We start from the raw sequence: 17277 nt of genomic DNA, 5'->3' as shown, positions 1-17277 counted from the left end.
ATCAAATGTTTTTCATCGTGTTTTGTACAAAAGGGGGGTGGGGGAAGTGGCATTATCCAGGGGTCTAGAAGTGGGCAGTGACTCGGTCCGTCTCCAACAGGTCGTCCAGGATCTGCGGGGAGAGAGGTGGGTGAGGGCAGGGGGCAGGAGTTGGGGGGTGGCTGGGGGCACGTGGAGGGGCAGGGCGGCTCACGATGTCGGGCGTGGTGCCAATCTTCTTGGCCAGCTCCCCGCGCTCCATGGTGCTCAGGTACAGGTAGCGGTTGAGCAGCTCCCCATCCAGGACGTTGCGCACCGCATTCTGTAGGACGCGCCGGTCCACGTGCAGCATCCTGGGGGTAGGCACGGAGGCAGTGAAGAGTCGGGACAGATGCGGGGTGCTGGGACAGGGGGGCGGGGGGCGGCAGGCTCACCGGAAGGCACGCGGGTTGAGGCCGGCATGGTGGGGCAGCATGGTGGTCAGTGCGTTCTGCAGCATCAGCAGCCGCCGGTAGGTCTTCTCCTGCATGGGCAGCAGGAGGCCAATGCCGCCGTCCAGTGTGGCTAAAGCAGACACGGCATGAGCCCCGTGGAGCCCCACCATACCCCACTGCCACCTTGACCCACTCTGCCCCACACTCACCAAACCACGTGATGTGCTTGTTCTCCCACACAACGGACTTCTTGCTGGGCCCTTCGGCAGCCCCCCGGCAGGGGGTCCTCCAGAACGTGTTCACGTGGGCGCCCACGTGGAAGTCTGCCCGGCGCAGCAGCCGCATGCCCCCGAAGCTCTCCTTGGCTGGGCCAGAGGGACCTCAGGTCACTGCCTGCCCGGCCCCATGCCCGACCCCCTGCCCAGGAGAGGGTGGAGGGAGCACTCACCCTCTGGCAGGTACATGTAGACCATGAGGTTGCGGTCACGGTCGGACACTAGGGAACAGAGCCCACGGTCAGCCCCAGCCCCAGCGAGGTCCCGGGGCCCCCAGCCCCCGCGCTCACCCAGGAAGCCCAGCTGGGCATTGTCCACCATGAAGTCCACGCTGTACACTTCCAGGGGCTTGGCGTCCTGAGGACGGGAGGGGAGGGGAGAGGGGGACGGACGTCAGGGTGGGCCTGGGGCAGCACCCACCCACCTGCTGTGCAGCCCAGCCCCTCGGTACCCGGGACACAAGGCTCAGCGTCTTGCTCTCCTCCTGGTAGCGCAGCAGCGAGATGCTCTTCATGACGTCCGCGGCCAGGATGAAGTTCTTGACGCTGATCATCTGGTGGATGTAGAGTTGTGTGTCGATGAAGGCCATGCCTGTCAGCTCGCTGGCCCGCAGGCTCCACAGGAAGATCTGGGGGGTGGGAGGGGTGGGTGGTGAGTGGTGGGCAGTGAGTGGTGGGCGCTGGGGTGGGCGGAGAGGGGCACACCTTCTGGCCGATGGCTGACACCAGGTGGCCATTGCAGTGGCACAGGGCGGTCACGGGCCCCTTCTGCTCCTTCTCGTACAAGACCTTGAACTTGTTCTTGGTCAGGGGCTGGCCGGGCTCGGGCACCACCTCGATCACGTCCATGATCAGGATCTGTCAGGGAAGGCGGGATCTGTCAGAGGGGTGATTCACAGAGGATGCGTGCAGGCCACTGGGCACTGCCTGCCTCCCACCCCCTGCCGGCCACTTACCCGCCCTCGGCAAGTGACCTCCTCCCCTTGCATGAGGCAGGTCCCGGCGGCTACGTAGCCCTTGAGGCCCGACACGGTTTCCTCACTGCGCAGTGACACCGTCTTCATGCAGGTCACATGCTCCCACTCCTCCAGCTCGATCCTGCATCAGCCCAGGTCAGGACACCAGCCCAGGCCAGGACACCAGCCCAGGCCAGCCACCAGCCCTGACCTGGGCCCAGCCTCACCTGGCGTTGGGGATGGCCTCCCAGCTGACCGGGGAGATGAGCTGGATGGAGAAGGCCTCCTGCTGAGGGTGGATGTAACGGTCATCTGCACGGACAAAGGGATGACAGTCAGGGAGGGTGGCCCCGAGAACGGGCCCAGCCTGGGGCACCTCGCACCTCTCTCAATGGTCTCAAACTCCTTCTCCTCGCCCGTCATGCGCGGGATGCGGGTGCACGGCGTGTTGGTGCTGGTGGCAACAGCATACACCTGGGGGGGCGGGTGGAGGGTGTCACATGCCAGAGGCCGGGCCCCCAGGCCCCAAAGGTCCCTGGCGTGGTGGGGCAGGGGGCGGTGTCAGACCTTGGACTCCACATGGTAGGCCACATAGTGGGCCGTGCAGCGCAGTGGGATCTTCCTGACAGGCCACGGGGCATCGTAGGACAAGTAGGCAGGCAAGACACTGATCCTCAGCTCGCCCTGGGTGGGGCAGGGGGTTAGCGAGGGCTGGCACTCCCCAAAGGCCAAGCTGATGAACCCAGGCCTCCAAGGGCTCCCTTGGGTCAGCCCTCAGCTCTGCTGGAATGGGTGGCGAGGGACCGCAGCGTCCAGGCAAGGCCTTGAAGAGACCATGGCCCACTGTCCTGTGCTTCATGGGCTTCCCATCCCTTCAGGCAAGCTCACCCAGAGCTGGGACACTGGCCACAGCTGTGGTCTAGGCCGGGACAAGGGAGGAGCCAGGCTCAGGGGGTGCTGGAGGCCGCAGGCAAAGGGTGGGCGGCACACACACAGGCCACGCCAGGGTCTGCACAAACAAGCACGGCTGCCCCGCCGGGGCCCTGAGCCGGTTTCCTCCGCCCACGGTTGTAAGCGCGCCAGCACCTACAGAGCACCTACCACGTCACCATCACTGAGTCCTCGGAGTGCTGACACCTTGGTGACAGGTGAGGAAACTCAGGTTCAGAGAGGGTGAGCATCTCACCCAGTCACACAGCTTCTAAGGGGCAGAGCTGGGGTCCAAGCCAGCAGAGCAGTGACTGGACCCTGGTTGCCCAGGCGGGTGCCCTTGTGGGCCACAGCCTCCAGTCCCGACTTCCCCAACTCGGCCTTGGCTCCCACCACCCTCTGGACACCCCCTGACTCTCCATTCCAGGGTGCCCCCATCCCGAGCCACTGAGGGCCTCTTTTCTGGGGCCCCAGCACCTGGTCCTGCTTGGGCAGCATCGGCGAGTGTCAGAGAGCCAGGCTGGGCCGCATGGGGCCTCCCTACCTGTCTGTTGAAGTACAGGAAGCCGCGGGGGCAGTTGACGTTGTGGAATGGGGCGAAGGAGTCAATGGGGCCATCGATGCCCATGGGGTGCAGCCGCAGGGCCCCCCGGCCAGTCACCAGGAGCCAGTGGGGCGAGGGGCCGCAGATGAACACCTGGGGGCAGGCAGCGTGAGGAGGCTGCTGGGGCCGGAGCCCTGTCGGCCCCAGCCCAGGCTCCCTTGGAGCCGCCAGCCTACCCCAGAGTAGCCATAGATGTCCTCAAAGTAGCGGAACCGCGCCACACGGCCTCGGGCCCCAGCGCCCTCCTCAGCGCTGCCACCTTCTGCCTTCTTCTTGGACGGCTTTGGCTTCTTCTCTCGGAAGTTGATGCCGTGCGGGACCTGGGGGGGCACTGCTGCTGTGAGGGCCAGGCCCCGCCCCCGCCCCCGCTCCACATCCTCCCCACACCCAGCACGGCCCAGACACTGCACCTTCTTGAAGCGAACTTTGAGGTTCCCCTGGCCGAGCTGTGAGTCGTGGGGGAAGGCCTCATAAACGAGCAGCTCCTGGTCCACGTGCACCTGGGGGCATGCGGGGCGTCAGGGGGCGGGGGCTGTGCAGAGCCCAGGGGCGGGCAGGGCCACACTCACCAGCAAGTAGGGCCTGCGCTGGCGGCTCCCCAGCGCCACCAGCAGCACCTCCTTGACGAGGGGCAGCTCGCCCTGGCGCGTGGCCTCCTCCTTCCGGGCCTCGCCCTGGGTGGTGGGCTGACCAAAGGAGCTGTCCACCAGGACCCGCTGCCCCACAGGGAAGTTCTTCACCAGGAACACCAGCCGCCAGTCGGGGAGCTGGTAGATCTGCGGGGACAGCGGCAGTTAGCCGGGTGGGGCGGGGCACAAGCGGGGGACGGGGGCCACGCTGGACACGGGGTGCCACCCACCTCCATGGTTCCGTTCTCCCGCACCAGCAGGCACCAGTGGGTGGGCTCAGCCCGGAAGGGGGTGGGGTCCCGGTCGGCGGGGGGCTGGCTGCTCCTGCGGGCCTCCTCCTTGCTGGGGCTGAAGAGGGAGCCCGAGTCCCCGTAAAGCATCTCCTCCTCGTCGTCCACCGTGGGGCTGGGGGCCAGCAGACACGTCAGTCACAGGCAGCCTGCCCCAGGGACCCCAGTCCCAGCCTGCAGCCCAGGCCCACACACACCTGGTCTCTGAGCCCTGACACTCGGCCTCTGAGCCGCTGCGGCCGCCCATCTCGTCGCGGGCCCCGCCCAGGCGGCTCTCGGTGGTGAACATGCCGCTGACGTCCCGGTACACGCAGAGCGTAATCACCTTGGACTGCTGCGGGGATAGGGGGGCTCAGTGGGGGGGCGGGGGGGGTCAGCAGGCCCCAGGGACGGAGGAGGGAGCCTACGTGGTGCAGCGGGGGCTTGTGCAGCGCCAGGCGGTGGTGGCGGCCCCCATACGAGTCACTCTTGAGCAGGAACATGGTGATGTGACCCTCGGCACTCATGATGACCACGCAGGGGTCGGCCACGGCGCACTGCACGATGGGGGAGCCCAGGTCCACGGGGATGAAGTGCAGCTGGTTCACTGCGGACACAGGCTGGTCAGCAAAGGGCAGTCGGCACGCACTAGCCCTGGACCCCATCCCGCCTGCCCGCGTGGCCCGGCCCACCTCCTTCCAACAGGCGGATGCCGAGTGGCGACACTTGCACGATGTAGCGATTGTCCCCGATGTTGCCAGCAAAGACTGTGGGGCCCTGCGTGGCAAAGCCGCTGGTGTCCAGCTCCATGATCTCCTGCCCCGTCTGTAGGATCTGTGGGTGACGGTGGGTGACGGTGGGTGAGGTGCACCCCCCACCAGCGGCCCCCCCCCGCCCCAGGCTGCTGGGTGGGCCCCATCACCATGGTGGAGTCTTCCCGGCTCAGGATAAGGAACCCGTGTCTCCGCCCATCGTCATCTGCTTCGGGGGCGCTGGGCTCCTGCTCCGCCCCCTCCCCCTTAGTGGTCTCCTCCTGTGAAGGCAGAAGGAGAGCAGGAATCCCACCGCCCAGCCCCAGGTGCTTGGAGCACCGAACCAGAGCAAGCCCGTGGCCAAGCCCGCCTGAGCTGCACGGCAGAGCCCGGTGCTGGGACCGGCGGCCTCCGGGCCACCCACACACGGGCCAGGTGGGCAGCAGCACTGCGCCCCCGCACCGCCCAGGCCTCGCCAACCTGGGGCGCACCTACCTGCTCCTTACGCACAGGGGCGATGACTGTCCACATGTCATAGCAGCCAGGAAGCTCAAAGGTGGTCACCACCTGGGGCCGGATGCTCTTCTGGAAGGACACGAGGGGTATCAGCAAGCGCACCCGGGCCCCGCCAGGAGGCGCCACCCCTGCCCCCCACACACCTGCAGCACCGACAGGGCCCCGTTCTTCCCGTAGCCGGAGCACACCACGATCTCCAGGTCTGGCTCGGGACTGTTCTGAAACTGCATGGGGGGAAGGGGGGTGAGGACGGCACCTCCCTGCTGTGCAACCGGCCCCCCGCCACCTCGCCCCCGACTGGGCACCTCTTCAGAGAGGAAGGCGGGCTCGCCCATGGCGGCGTTGGCACAGGGTCCGATGTTGAGGATGCTGTCACACACCTGCGGGCAGGCGGGCAGGTGGGCACGAGGGCAGGCGGGGAGGAGGGCAGGAGGGCAGGCGGGCAGGCGGGCACGAGGGCAGGCGGGGAGGAGGGCAGGAGGGCAGGCGGGGAGGAGGGCAGGCGGGCAGGCGGGGAGGAGGGCAGGAGGGCAGGCGGGCAGGCGGGCACGAGGGCAGGCGGGGAGGAGGGCAGGAGGGCAGGCGGGCACGAGGGCAGGCGGGGAGGAGGGCAGGAGGGCAGGCGGGCAGGCGGGCACGAGGGCAGGCGGGGAGGAGGGCAGGAGGGCAGGCGGGCACAAGGGCAGGCGGGGAGGAGGGGAGGAGGGCAGGAGGGCAGGAGGGCAGGTGGGCAGGTGGGCACGAGGGCAGGCAGGGAGGAGGGCAGGCGGGCACGAGGGCAGGCGGGGAGGAGGGCAGGCGGGCAGGCGGGCACGAGGGCAGGAGGGCAGGAGGGCAGGCGGGCGGCGACCCCCCTACGCCCAGCCTCACCTCAAAGGAGTAAGTGGCCAGCTGCGTACCGGACTGAGCCTCGCTGCCGTACACCTCGATCTCGTCCACCTCGTCCTGCGGCGCTGACTTGCCCCCTACAGCATGCGGAAAGGCCACCTGAGCCCACCTGGCTGCCCAGTCCAGCCCCCGCCCTCGGCCCTCACCTGACGGCCCTCACCTGACCAGCCGGCTGTGGCGTCCACGCGCTTCTTCTTGGAGGGCGGCTCCTCCTGTGAGGCAGGTGGGGCGGTGAGCAGCCCCCCGAGGCCGCCCCGCACGGGAGGGCAGCGTCCCACTGGCCCCGCACCCACCTTGTCGGCAACCTCTCGGGCGGTGCCGGCCAGGGGCTCCTGCAGCTTTTCCGTGTACTTGAGGAGCAGGGAGTTGCCCAGGCGAGAGCCAAGGAACAGATATCCGGGCTCCATGGTGACCATCTGAAGGCAGGACGGGGGTGAGGGCGGGGCCCAGCCCGGACCCGGGGCCCCCCCCCCGAGACCCCACTCACGCTCGTGGTGAGGACGCTGGCGGCGGCCTTGTCGAAGTGGAAGGCGCGGACGCTGCGCATGCCGTCCGTGATGAGTGTCAGCACGTAGCTGCCGGGAGGTGCACGCTGAGCTGGCGCGGGGGGACCACACCACCCGCCGGAGAGTTCGGGGCTCCCTGGAGGGGGAGACTCACATCTCGCCGCCCTTGAGGGAGATGACCATCTTGTCGTAGGAGATGAAGGCTGCCTGGGCACAGTCCAGGGTGATCCGCACGCCCTCCTGGGTGCCTGTGGTGGGGAGTCAGCTGGACCCGGCAGCCACCCGCCCCTCCCCCTGCCCCCGCCCCTCGGCCCCGTCACCCTGACACTCACGCAGGGGGAAGGCAGTGGTGCCGGTGGTGAGGCTGTTGAGGGCCACGCCGTAGGGGGGGACGCTCTGGTTCAGGTATAGCAGCGAGTTGACAGCAAAGACCACCACCCCGCCTGGAGGTGGACACGCTGGTGGGTGGGGCCCAGTGCCCTCCGTACCCACCCCCTCCAAGCAGCCCCACCTCACCTATGGGCTTGGGCACGGCAAGGGCCTGGGTGCAGTCAAAAGGCAGGCTGGTGAGGGACCAGATGACGGGGTGGACCTTCTGCGTGATGTTCAGCGAAATGGCCACGATGGAGCACGTGTCCTGCCGCACAGCCACCCGCCTGGGACCACGACAGCGGGTCAGCCAGGGAGCCAGTCACAGCACGTCAGTCCCCAGTCCCGCGCCACTGAGACTCGCCCGGCCCCTCCCTCCCTCCCTCCCCCGGGGCGGGCCTCTCTCCGGGTCAGGGCCACAGCCATGGCCACAGCAGCGCAGGGCCTCACCCAGGCCAGGTCTGGTTGGGCTCAAACAGGATGAGCAGGGTGGGCTCGTAGTAGCCGTGCAGGAACTGCAGGTCGACAATGTTGAGAAGCTTCTCGTCCAGGGCCCTCACGTCAATGATGTAGCTGGGCAGGAAGCTGGACCTCTGCCTGGGGGCAAAGGGCTTCAGATGGGGAGGGGCACGGGGAGGGGAACCCGGGCTCGGCAGCGCCTCCCCTCCCCTGCCCGGGCACTCACCCCTCACCCACGAGCCCCTCGTGCTCCTCGGCCAGGCTCTCCCTGCGGAAGGGCAGGACCACCAGCCGCGTGCCGTAGATGAGCATGGCCGCGCAGCGCCCGTCGGGGTCCACGCGCACCCGCGGCGTGTGCACGTTCTGCACGAAGCCGTCCTGCGGGGGAGGGGCATCAGGCAGGCCCTGGCAGGGGACCCCACGGGGAGGCAGGGGGCGGGACAGGGGGCGGGGCTAGGCCTACCCGCAGCTCAGGCTCCTCAAAGTAGTGCAGAGACAGGGTCTTGAGGTCGTGGGTGCCCGGGTCGTATTCCACCACCGACAGCTGGGGGCGGCAGGTCAGCACTGGGCCCGCCCACCGCAGCCCCACCGCCCCGCCCCGCTCCCGCCTGCCCCTCCCCCGCCCCCGCTTCCCACTCCCACCTTGGCATCCTTGAAGCTCAGGAGGAGGGCATCCCTCTTGGCGCCCGCCAGCTGCACGCTGGCCATGGACATGACGTTGCCGAAGAAAGAGAAGGAAGCCACCAGCTCCAGCTTTTCCCGGTGCTCCCGGTGCGCCTTCCCCTCTGCGGAGAGCCAGTGGGTAGGGATCTGGGCCCCGTGCCCCGGCCGCCAACCCCCAGGTGCACGGCCAGGCAGCCACCCTGCGCTCACTCACCCGCGCTCCTGTCATTCTTGGTCGGCACCTGTAGGAGGGAGGAGGGAGGGCAGTGAGGGGCGCACCTCATGGAGGGACAGGAGAAGACCACCCAAGGCCGGCCCTGCAGCCAGGAGCCCCACGGGGCTCGCGACCAGACACTGCTGGAGACGGCCGTGCCCACAGACTCACACTGGCATCTGGGGTCCCCAGCCCGCCCCAGGGCTCCTCCTCAGGAAGCTCCCCACCCAGCTTCCCCAGCAGCCGTCCCGACACGGGACGCTCAGGGTCAAAGGATGGACAGCACTCTCTGTGCACCCCCAAACCACCCCAGACTCACCCTGGGCCCGGCCATGGCTGCCACCAGCTGCCAATGACACGTGATTGCTATGAAAAAGGAACCCCGGCTCTGCTGACATGCCGGGCTCACCCCTGAGCCCGAACTGGGCGTGACGGTGACCCCAACACGGGGCTATGGCCCTCGCCCCATCTGTGTCCTACCGACTACCTTCCCCAGGGCAGGAGGGTGTCTGCAAGTGAGCCTGGCGACATTTGAAAGGATACTACACCACAACCAAGTTGCTATTCCAGGCATGCAAAGTCAGTTTACCACAAAAATGCCCATCGCTACAATCTACCAAAGTCTCAAAATTAAGGAGGAAAATCATGTATTGTTTTCAATGGATATGAAAAACATTTAATAAAATTTAGACCCATTCATGATAGAAATTCTTACTAACCCAAGAATACAACTTCCTTAATCAAATAAAGGTCATCCACAGTAAATCTATAACAAGTGTCGCACGTGAACTACAATGTGAAAGTCGCCCTTCAGATGAGGACTAGGCCAGGACACCCTCTCCCCTCGCCAGACACAAGGTCAAGACACAGAGACCAACTGCAATTCTGTACAGACGCAAGACACAGAGTAAAAATGTAAATCCATTTTAAGAGACGTAGGGACATAATCAAATTGTCTAACACACCACTGGCAACACAGAAGGACGGAGGGAGGAAAAGGACAGAACCCATAACTGAAGAAATGACCAAAAATATTCCAATAAGAAGCATCGGCCTACAGATTCAAGGTCAGCCAGCAAGTCCCGAAGCAGGGTAAATACAAAGAAGCACATCGCAGTTGAAAGATAGGAAACCAAAGACAAAGACAAGTATCATAAAAGTGGTCAGAGCCAAAAAGAGACAACACCTTCATAAAAACTGATATTCAGGGACTTCCCTGGTGGTCCAGTGGTTAAGACCCCGCACTCCCAATGCAGGGGGCCCTGGTTCGATCCCTGGTCGGGGAACTAAGGTCCCACACGCATGCCACAACTAAGAAGCCCGCATGCCGCAACGAAGATCCCACGTGCCGCAAGTAAGACCCAGTGCAGCCAAAATAAATAAACAAATAAATAAATAATTTAAAAAACAAACTGATTCTCAACAGAAACTACAGAAGCCAGTGCTTTGAAGTGATGAAAGAAAGAAGTCAACCTAGAATTCTAAACCCAATGAAAATATCCCTCAAAAGGGAAGTTGAAATAAAAACGTTTTCAGAAAAACAAAAGTGGAACAAGTTCACTGACAGCAGAAACACTCTTCAAGGATTACTAATGGAAGGTCTTCTGGCTGAAGACCCCAGAGGATAAAAAAAGACTACAACCTACTGAATAGAATAAGAATCCATGAGCTTGTGGTGTTATAAAGAAAGGAATGAGTACGGGGAGAAAGGAAAGCCCACCAAGAAGGCGGCAGAGAGGGCGGGGTCAGGAGAAGCACCCCAGTGCTGTCACCATCACCACGGGTGCTGACAAACACAATCGCTGCTGCTGAAACTGGAAGAGGAAGGTGTGAGCAGTAAGACGGCACGGATGGCCTCAAAGTCCCAACATCCCAGTGGGAAAGCTGGCGGGCTGCTCACCCCACCAAGCCACCTACACCAGCACCCAGTGACTGCACCAAGGAGCACCACAGGACACGCTGGCCAGATGTGACCAGGCCTGAACTACACCAGCACCAGCGTCCTGGTTCAGACCACTGGCCCGTCGTTCTGCAGAGACTTTGGTACTGTCTGAGCGCACGCGACACGCTGACCTCCAGGAGCCAAGGGGTCCCTGCCTGCAACATCTCCTCCAGGTCCAGGAAAAAGAGACAGACATACGGCGCAATGTTCACCTTCGGGACTCTGGGTGAGCGTCCACAGGAAATCTTTGTGCTTTTGCAACTTTTCTGGGTCTGAAATTATGTGACACCGAAGTGCTAACAACAACAGTCATGTCCTGCAGAGCTTCTAACCGATGCAGGAGCAAAACCTGCGACAACAGGACAAAGCGCGGGGGTCAAGAGGATAAAGGGTTACAAGGACTCTGTGCTGTGTGGGGAAGCTCAGTGGAGCCAGATTGTAATAAACCACAGAGACTGGTTGTGGCCTCAAAGGTAGCTAATTAGAAAATAATGCGGGCTTCCCTGGTGGTGCAGTGGTTGGGAGTCCGCCTGCCAGTGCAGGGGACACAGGGTCGAGCCCTGGGCCGGGAAGATCCCACATGCCGCGGAGCAACCAAGCCCGTGCGCCACAACTACTGAGCCTGTGCTCTAGAGCCCACGAGCCACAACTACTGAGCCCGTGTGCCACAACTACTGAAGCCTGTGTGCCTAGAGCCCGTGCTCCGCAACAAGAGAAGCCACCACAATGAGAAGCCCGCGCACCGTAACAAAGAGTAGCCCCCGCTCGCCACAACCAGAGAAAGCACACGCGCAGCAACGAAGGCCCAACACGGCCAAAAATAAATAAAATGTAAATTAATTTTTTTAGAAATTCTTAAAAATAAATAAAATTATACATTCTTGATTTTTGGCTCTCCCATGTAAATCTGAGAATCAAGATTATGAAATCTAACAAGAAATCTTATGGCAACTTTGAGAAAAAGGACACGATTTTTGGATTCATTTGGAGAGGGTATGGCATCTCTACAATATTGAGACTTCCCATCCATGGTACATTTTCTATTTACTTGAGACTATCCTTAATTTCAAGAAAGTGCTATCCACTTCCTTTCCTCCCGGAGGTCACAGCTGCCCGGCCCTGCAAAGCAGCAAGACCCGCCGCTCCCGCAGCTGCCGGGGGTCTGCTTCCCCCAGGACTGAGGGACTAGGCACACGCCCCAGCCCCACCATCTGCTCCCCACTCTCTCCTTCCCTCCTGTCACCACGGCAGCCCCTGCGCTTGCACTTGATTCCTTGGGGCAGACTAAAGACAGCCTCCAGAGGGGGCTCACCACCCCCTCTTGAATCCGGGCCGGGGGTGGTGCTCTGAAGGACAGTCAGTGACAAAAGGGACGCTGCGCCCCCAGGGTCTGGCCCTGGCCACGACTGGCCGCTTCCCTCAACGTAAGAAGCTCAACTACCTCAAGGCCGCCTGCCACGAAAACCAAGCCAGCCACGTGGAGAGAAAGGGGAGAGACATGCCCTTCAAGTCACCCAGACAAGACCCAGACCTCCCAGAGCAGAGGCCAGGCGTCCCCACGGTCCCTGCTGTGCCACCCTGGTGACAGTGCCGTCTGAAGCTCCAGGGCAGGCTGTCCCGCAGCAGTGCCCAGGCTGATCCCCAACACGCTCACCCACCCGAGGACTCCACCCCAGCCCGCACTCCATCTCCGGCTGCCACACACTCCACTCTCTGGTGTAAGAGTTGGCAAACTTTCCTATGAAGGGCCGGGGAGCAAGTATCTGACTCAGGCTTTGCAGCTGCATCTGGTCTGTCAAGGATCTTCTGTGGAATTGTTTACAGCCCTTCAGAGGCGTGCAAGCTCCCTTGGATCTTGGTGGGCTGAGAGTGGGCTGTGCCGGGGGCCCCGCACAGGTGGCTCCTTCCCTTCGGAGCAAAATGTGCCGTCTCACTCCCCTTAAAAAATCCTGCCCTTCCTACCAGTTCCTGCTCCATTTCTTCTCCTCCCTTCGCGCAAACCTCTCCCAGGGAGCTGTCTCGGTCCACTGGTACCGGCCCTCCTCCTGCACCAGGCTCTTGGCCTCACTGGCCCACACCCCTGCCTGCCACCAGACTTCCTCGTCGGGGTCACCAGGGGCCTCCAGGCCTCAGGACCCACCTGAGGCTCAGAAACATGGGACCCAGCATCAGGTCCCCAGATGCTGCCCTCCCTCGGCCGCCAGAACACTCTCTGGCTTGGCTGCCACCTCCCTGGCCATGCGGCTCCCGACTCGTCCACGGCTTCTTCTCTTCTTCCTACCCCCTGATGCTGGGGCGCCCCAGGGGCCATCTTTGGGGTGATCGCAACCTGCTGCTACCGCGTCTAAACACCACCCACAGGCTGCAGACCCCGCCTCCAGCTCCAGCCCCCAACCCCTCCTGGACATCGCCTCAGGCTGTGGAGTGAGCACCTCGAAGTGCCGGTGGTGGCCCCAGCAGCTCCCTGCGCTGGGAGGTCCACGTGGCCCTGACCACTTCTAGTTCAGGTTACAAAAGACACGCGGCTTCCAACCCTGGGGGCTGAGTCGTCCTGGGGGGGGGCTGTGTGTGGTGAGCAGCCCTGTGGAGAGGCCGCACGGTGAGGAGCCGACGACTCGAAAGAAAGCAGAAACCACAACCCCAGTGGGTCCTTCAGAGGACGGCGACCCCAGCCGAAGTCTCACTGCAGCCTCAAGAGACCCTGTTGGGGCCACTCCCGGCTTCCCGACCCGAGATCCCGCGAGGCAGTGCCCGCTGTTTCACGCTGCTGAGCTTTGGGGCATCTTGTGATGCAGCAACAAGTAACTCCTACGATGTCCAAAATGAGCTCCTGACCCCAGTGCCCACGCCCTCCCCGCAGCCTTCTCCCTTCTCAGGCGCCGGCAACTCTGCACTGCAGGTGCTCAGACCGCAATTCCGACCCAGGCAAAGCCTCGACCCTGAAGAGCCTCGGCATCGCCCTGGGCTCCTCTCCCCTGCCCACCGCACATCCCCACATCCACATCCCCACAACCGTCCATCCTGACCCAAGCGCCTCCTGCCACCTCTAGCACCTGCTGCTCCTCCGCACAGCGGCCACAGCGACCCTGGGAGACACCGTCTGGTCAGCTCGCTCCTCTGCCCAAACCTTAATTCCCCATCTGCCTCAAGTCACCACTCAGTTCCCACAATGGCCCAGAAGGCTGCGGTGCCAATGCCCCGACCCCGGCCCGTCACCCCTCTGACCCTCTGCTCTCACCTGCTCACTCCTCCCTCCCTCTCCGCCGCTGGGCTGGTCCGGGAACACATGCCCCTACTGCCCTGGGACCTTCGGCTCTGCCTGGAAGCTCTTCTCCCCACACCATCCCCCTCGCCCACTCAAATCTCACCTGCCCAAGGAGGGGAGCTTTAGACCACGCCTGGCTCCATCCCATCCTGTTGGTGGGCGCAGGCACTTTCGCCTCCAGCATGTGACGTGCTGGCAGCGTGTGGTCCGCCCCCCCAACCAGAACCAGAGCGCCACCACGGTGGCGGTGCTCTGAGGCAGCGCTCACCAACCCCTCCCAAGATGCTGTGAACCCATTTGTAAAACACGTAACAATGTAAAAACTTCCAGTCTGTCTCTGAAAGTTGACTGAAAACCAGTCTCAGATTTAGTAAGCAAAGGTCCTCCTGTTCAGTGCGGAACCATATATATTTATTTGCAAAATTTCTTTTTCAGTTTTGACTGAAATGTTGACAAAAGCCAAACACTGACCTCAAAACTGCTGTATCGCAAAAGCTTAAACTAAGATTTTTTAACGACACGTATTCAGTCGCAAAGCTCTCACATCCTTCTATATTTTGCTTGCTTTGTCACGTGTGAATTAGCACAGCAGTACACACGTTTAACACAAAACAAACACCCACGTCCTGAGGTAGGTGCCCAGGAAGGCGGCATCCTCCTGGCTGCCCTCTGGCCCTGTCCACCTGCTGCACCGCGGACGACAACCCCTCGCACCCCACCTCCACTCTGCACCCCAGTACAACCCCTCACCCCCTCCCCACCCTCAATTACTTCTGGCCTGCGCACAGGCCTTCCTTCTGCCTGGAACCTACCCCCTCCCCATCCTTGCGCCTGGCTCTTACTCCCGGCTCCTACTCCCCCTTCAAGAACAGATGAGAAGCCGCCTCTTGCAAGAAGTCCCCCTGGACCAAACCTCACACCTCCGGCAACCAAAGTATCTCCTCTACTGATGGGTTCATCACACTTTACCGACCCCCGACCCACACCTACACCCAGCCTTGTTCTCTTTGCCAGGAAAGTTCTTCCCCCAACAAACTCCTACTCTGCCTAAAGGAGGCTCCTCTGATCACTCATTCTCTCCTCCATTTCCTCAGCTGCCCCTTCTGCAGGCTGCAGTGTGTCTACAGGTGTGTCCGCACGTGTGCATTTGGTCAGCGGGTGTCCTCCTGCCCCAAGTTTTTGCAGGTTTTGTTCACTACTGCATCGCTACCACCTAGCACACAGCAGGTGTTCATGTAATTTGCTAAAAACACGAAAGAGCAAATGAGAAGCGCAGGGCAAGCCTCCGAGCCCGCCAGGAGTGGAAAGAGGTCGAGGAACGCGGCAGCGAAGAGAACAGGCTCTGGACACAACCAACCACGGGGCCCGTCTGTCCTGTCTCTACCGGGCAACCCTCGCCGCGTGGCGCTGCGGCTGGAGCGGGCCTACCTACCTCGGCGTCGCGGTTGAGGCGGTACACGTAGAGCTGCGAGGTCCCGGCCACCACGAGGTTGCGCTCGCTGTTGTTAAAAAAGTTGCAATACATCGAGAACTCGAGGCCGGTGGGCGGATGCGCCTGTTTGTATACGGCGTACATGGCGCCGAGCCCGGGCTGCACAGGGCCGGAAGGCGACAGGATGAGTCGGGCCGCCGGCGCACGACCACAGGACCGCCCGCCCGCCGGCCGCCCACCTAGCAGTTGGAGCCGGGTGGCGGGGGACCCGTACGGCAGTGAACACGGCCCGGCAGGACCCGGAAGCTGCGCGCCGAGGTTCCGTGTTTCTGCGCTTGCGCAGCGCCGCCAAGGCGCAGCTGCCGCGGGGGCGACAGCGGCCCCTGGTGGTCTGGGGCGGCCTCGAGGCTCCGCCTCCGGAGCCCCGAAAATCGAGCTCTCTCGAGATCCAGGGTCCCACTGCGGGCGAACGCAGGAGCGTGTTGGAAGCCGGACGGGGGCTGAGGCGGCTCAGGGCCGCCGGCCAGGGCCCTGCCCGCCCCAGGACCCCAGAATGGGGTCACCGCTGAGGGTCTCGCCCGCAGAAAGAGGCGAGGTCTTAGGCGCCCTGCCGGGTGCCGAAGCTCAGCCAGGCGAGCCTCGCAGTGTGGAGGCCGGGAGGGCAGAGACCCCCGGACGTAAACACTCGCCAAATTACGCCCCGGCAGGTGCCGCTAGTGCGGCGGACGCCCGACTAGTCCAGGGAGGGCTTCCTGGAGATGCCGTGTCCCGTCCCTGCTCAGTGTTCCCCCGCAGAGCGACCCCCCCGCCCCCACCAAAACACGCGCACTCACGGCGCACGGCCCTGACTGGCACTGGCGGTCGCGTAGCTGCTGGTGGTCCCGCCGGCCCCTCTACGAGCCCCTCCCCGCAGAACGGCGCTTTTCGCGCCTCGTGCCCACTGCTCCCTCCCGAGGCCTGGCACAGTTGCCCACTTCAAGAGCCCTGGAGCCAGGACCATGCACAGCTAAGCAGTCCTCTCCTCACTTGGCAGGGACTCGCCCTAGGTACCCGCGAACAGGTCTGGGATTTAGAAACAATTTTTTTTTTTTTTTTTTTTGGCCGCCCCGCGCAGCTTGCGGGATCTTAATCCCCCGACCAGGGATCAACCCGTGCCCCCTGCAGTGGGAGCGCGGAGTCCTAACCCCTGGACCGCCAGGGAATTCTCAAGAAACGGAATCTTGGGAAATAAAACAAGAAAGTATAGTCACACCCGAGAAAATGGCATAGAAATATGTGTTCATGTTGCATCCAGATCCGCTCACTTGCTCATTTCAGCAACAAGGCTTCAAATCTGGACCCTTGAGCGGTGGACAAAGGGGTCACTTGGATGCCTGGGCAGGTGTGTGACCCCTAAGTCGCAGCAAACCCCTTTAAAAGTCATAACAAAACTGAACCCTGAAAAGAGGGGTGGGCTGGGGCAGAGCTTACCCTGGGCAGGAGAGAACACACGGAGCCCATTTCTCTAGGAGCCCCGCGCCCTTTCCTAGAATTCCTGCGATGTGTAACTGTGTCACCCGAGCCTTTGTGGGGAGCCTGCCTCCCAGACTTGCTATTTTATATAATGTATTTATATATATTTGTGGATGTGATAGAAGTCTTGGGGGAGTGGGGGCCAACTGCTACTCTCCCCACTCAAGCCCCTTCTTGCTGTAGCAAAATAAGCCCCCTCTTCCCCTTTTCCCTTCAGGCCTTCTATTAATACATAGCCCCCTGGCAGGCTGGTTTAAGGCAGTCTGAGTATTGGGGTCAGGTACCAATGAAGAATCACGACTTATCTCGCTCCCTTGTAAACAATTATTTGAGTTTTCGTCCTAGTGCAATTACTTTATCCCTCGATTTTTGAGAAACTGGTCCTTTTGTCATTTGTCATGTTTCCCTCCCTCCAAATCTTGATCTGGGAATAGCAGAGATATGTCCCCCGCCACACCCCCCACCCCTGCCCAACATAAAAGTGGTACCCGTTTGTCTCCATACAGAGCAGGGGCTTCTGCTTCTGTTCTGGTCTTGACCCCAGAGACTTACCTTCCTCTGGCTGACCATTTTTAAAATAATCTGAATTTACACTCAGAGATATTCAGCCTGTCAGCTCCCCTTTTAAAAAATCAAAGATATGCTTTCATCTCAGTGAGAGCATGTCTCCAAGCAAAGGCTCCT

At 62.3% G+C, this 17277-nt stretch overlaps 1 protein-coding gene across 2 annotated transcripts; it reads right to left on the bottom strand.

Moving 5' to 3' along the window:
* Window position 1: 1 nt before the first annotated feature.
* On the bottom strand, window positions 2-15398 carry CPSF1 (cleavage and polyadenylation specific factor 1). 2 transcript variants are annotated; one of them, XM_057531944.1, is made up of 37 exons: window positions 15082-15398; window positions 8443-8470; window positions 8208-8350; window positions 8029-8109; window positions 7792-7943; window positions 7557-7703; window positions 7254-7393; window positions 7070-7180; window positions 6892-6985; window positions 6719-6806; window positions 6525-6647; window positions 6392-6443; window positions 6214-6308; window positions 5649-5723; window positions 5487-5567; window positions 5323-5412; window positions 4998-5108; window positions 4768-4909; window positions 4504-4682; window positions 4294-4430; window positions 4037-4211; window positions 3747-3953; window positions 3588-3677; window positions 3354-3497; window positions 3118-3270; window positions 2211-2327; window positions 2027-2117; window positions 1871-1955; window positions 1644-1785; window positions 1393-1545; window positions 1140-1316; window positions 979-1045; window positions 862-909; window positions 623-778; window positions 414-543; window positions 194-332; window positions 2-112 (listed from the first exon to the last, which is right to left on the bottom strand). In XM_057531944.1, the coding sequence occupies exons 1-37, from the start codon at window positions 15223-15225 to the stop codon at window positions 65-67; spliced, it is 4335 nt and encodes a 1444-aa protein (XP_057387927.1). In that variant the 5' UTR covers window positions 15226-15398; the 3' UTR covers window positions 2-64. The 2 variants fall into 2 exon arrangements, with proteins under 2 accessions (XP_057387927.1, XP_057387928.1); XM_057531945.1 differs by having other exon boundaries at window positions 4294-4427.
* Between the last annotated feature and the right edge of the window lie 1879 nt (window positions 15399-17277).

Source organism: Balaenoptera acutorostrata, chromosome 17 (assembly GCF_949987535.1).
Source record: "Balaenoptera acutorostrata chromosome 17, mBalAcu1.1, whole genome shotgun sequence".
NCBI lineage: Eukaryota > Metazoa > Chordata > Mammalia > Artiodactyla > Balaenopteridae > Balaenoptera > Balaenoptera acutorostrata.
This window is presented reverse-complemented; position numbering and strand designations above follow the sequence as displayed.

Coding starts and splice junctions, on each gene's coding strand:
- CPSF1 (XM_057531944.1), bottom strand. CDS start 15,225: ATGTACGCCGTATACAAACAGGCGCATCCGCCCACCGGCCTCGAGTTC. Junction 6,309..6,391: donor CGCCACAGCCGGCTGGTCAG/GTGAGGGCCGTC, acceptor CGCATGCTGTAG/GGGGCAAGTCAGCGCCGCAG. Junction 779..861: donor CTACATGTACCTGCCAGAGG/GTGAGTGCTCCC, acceptor CCTCTGGCCCAG/CCAAGGAGAGCTTCGGGGGC.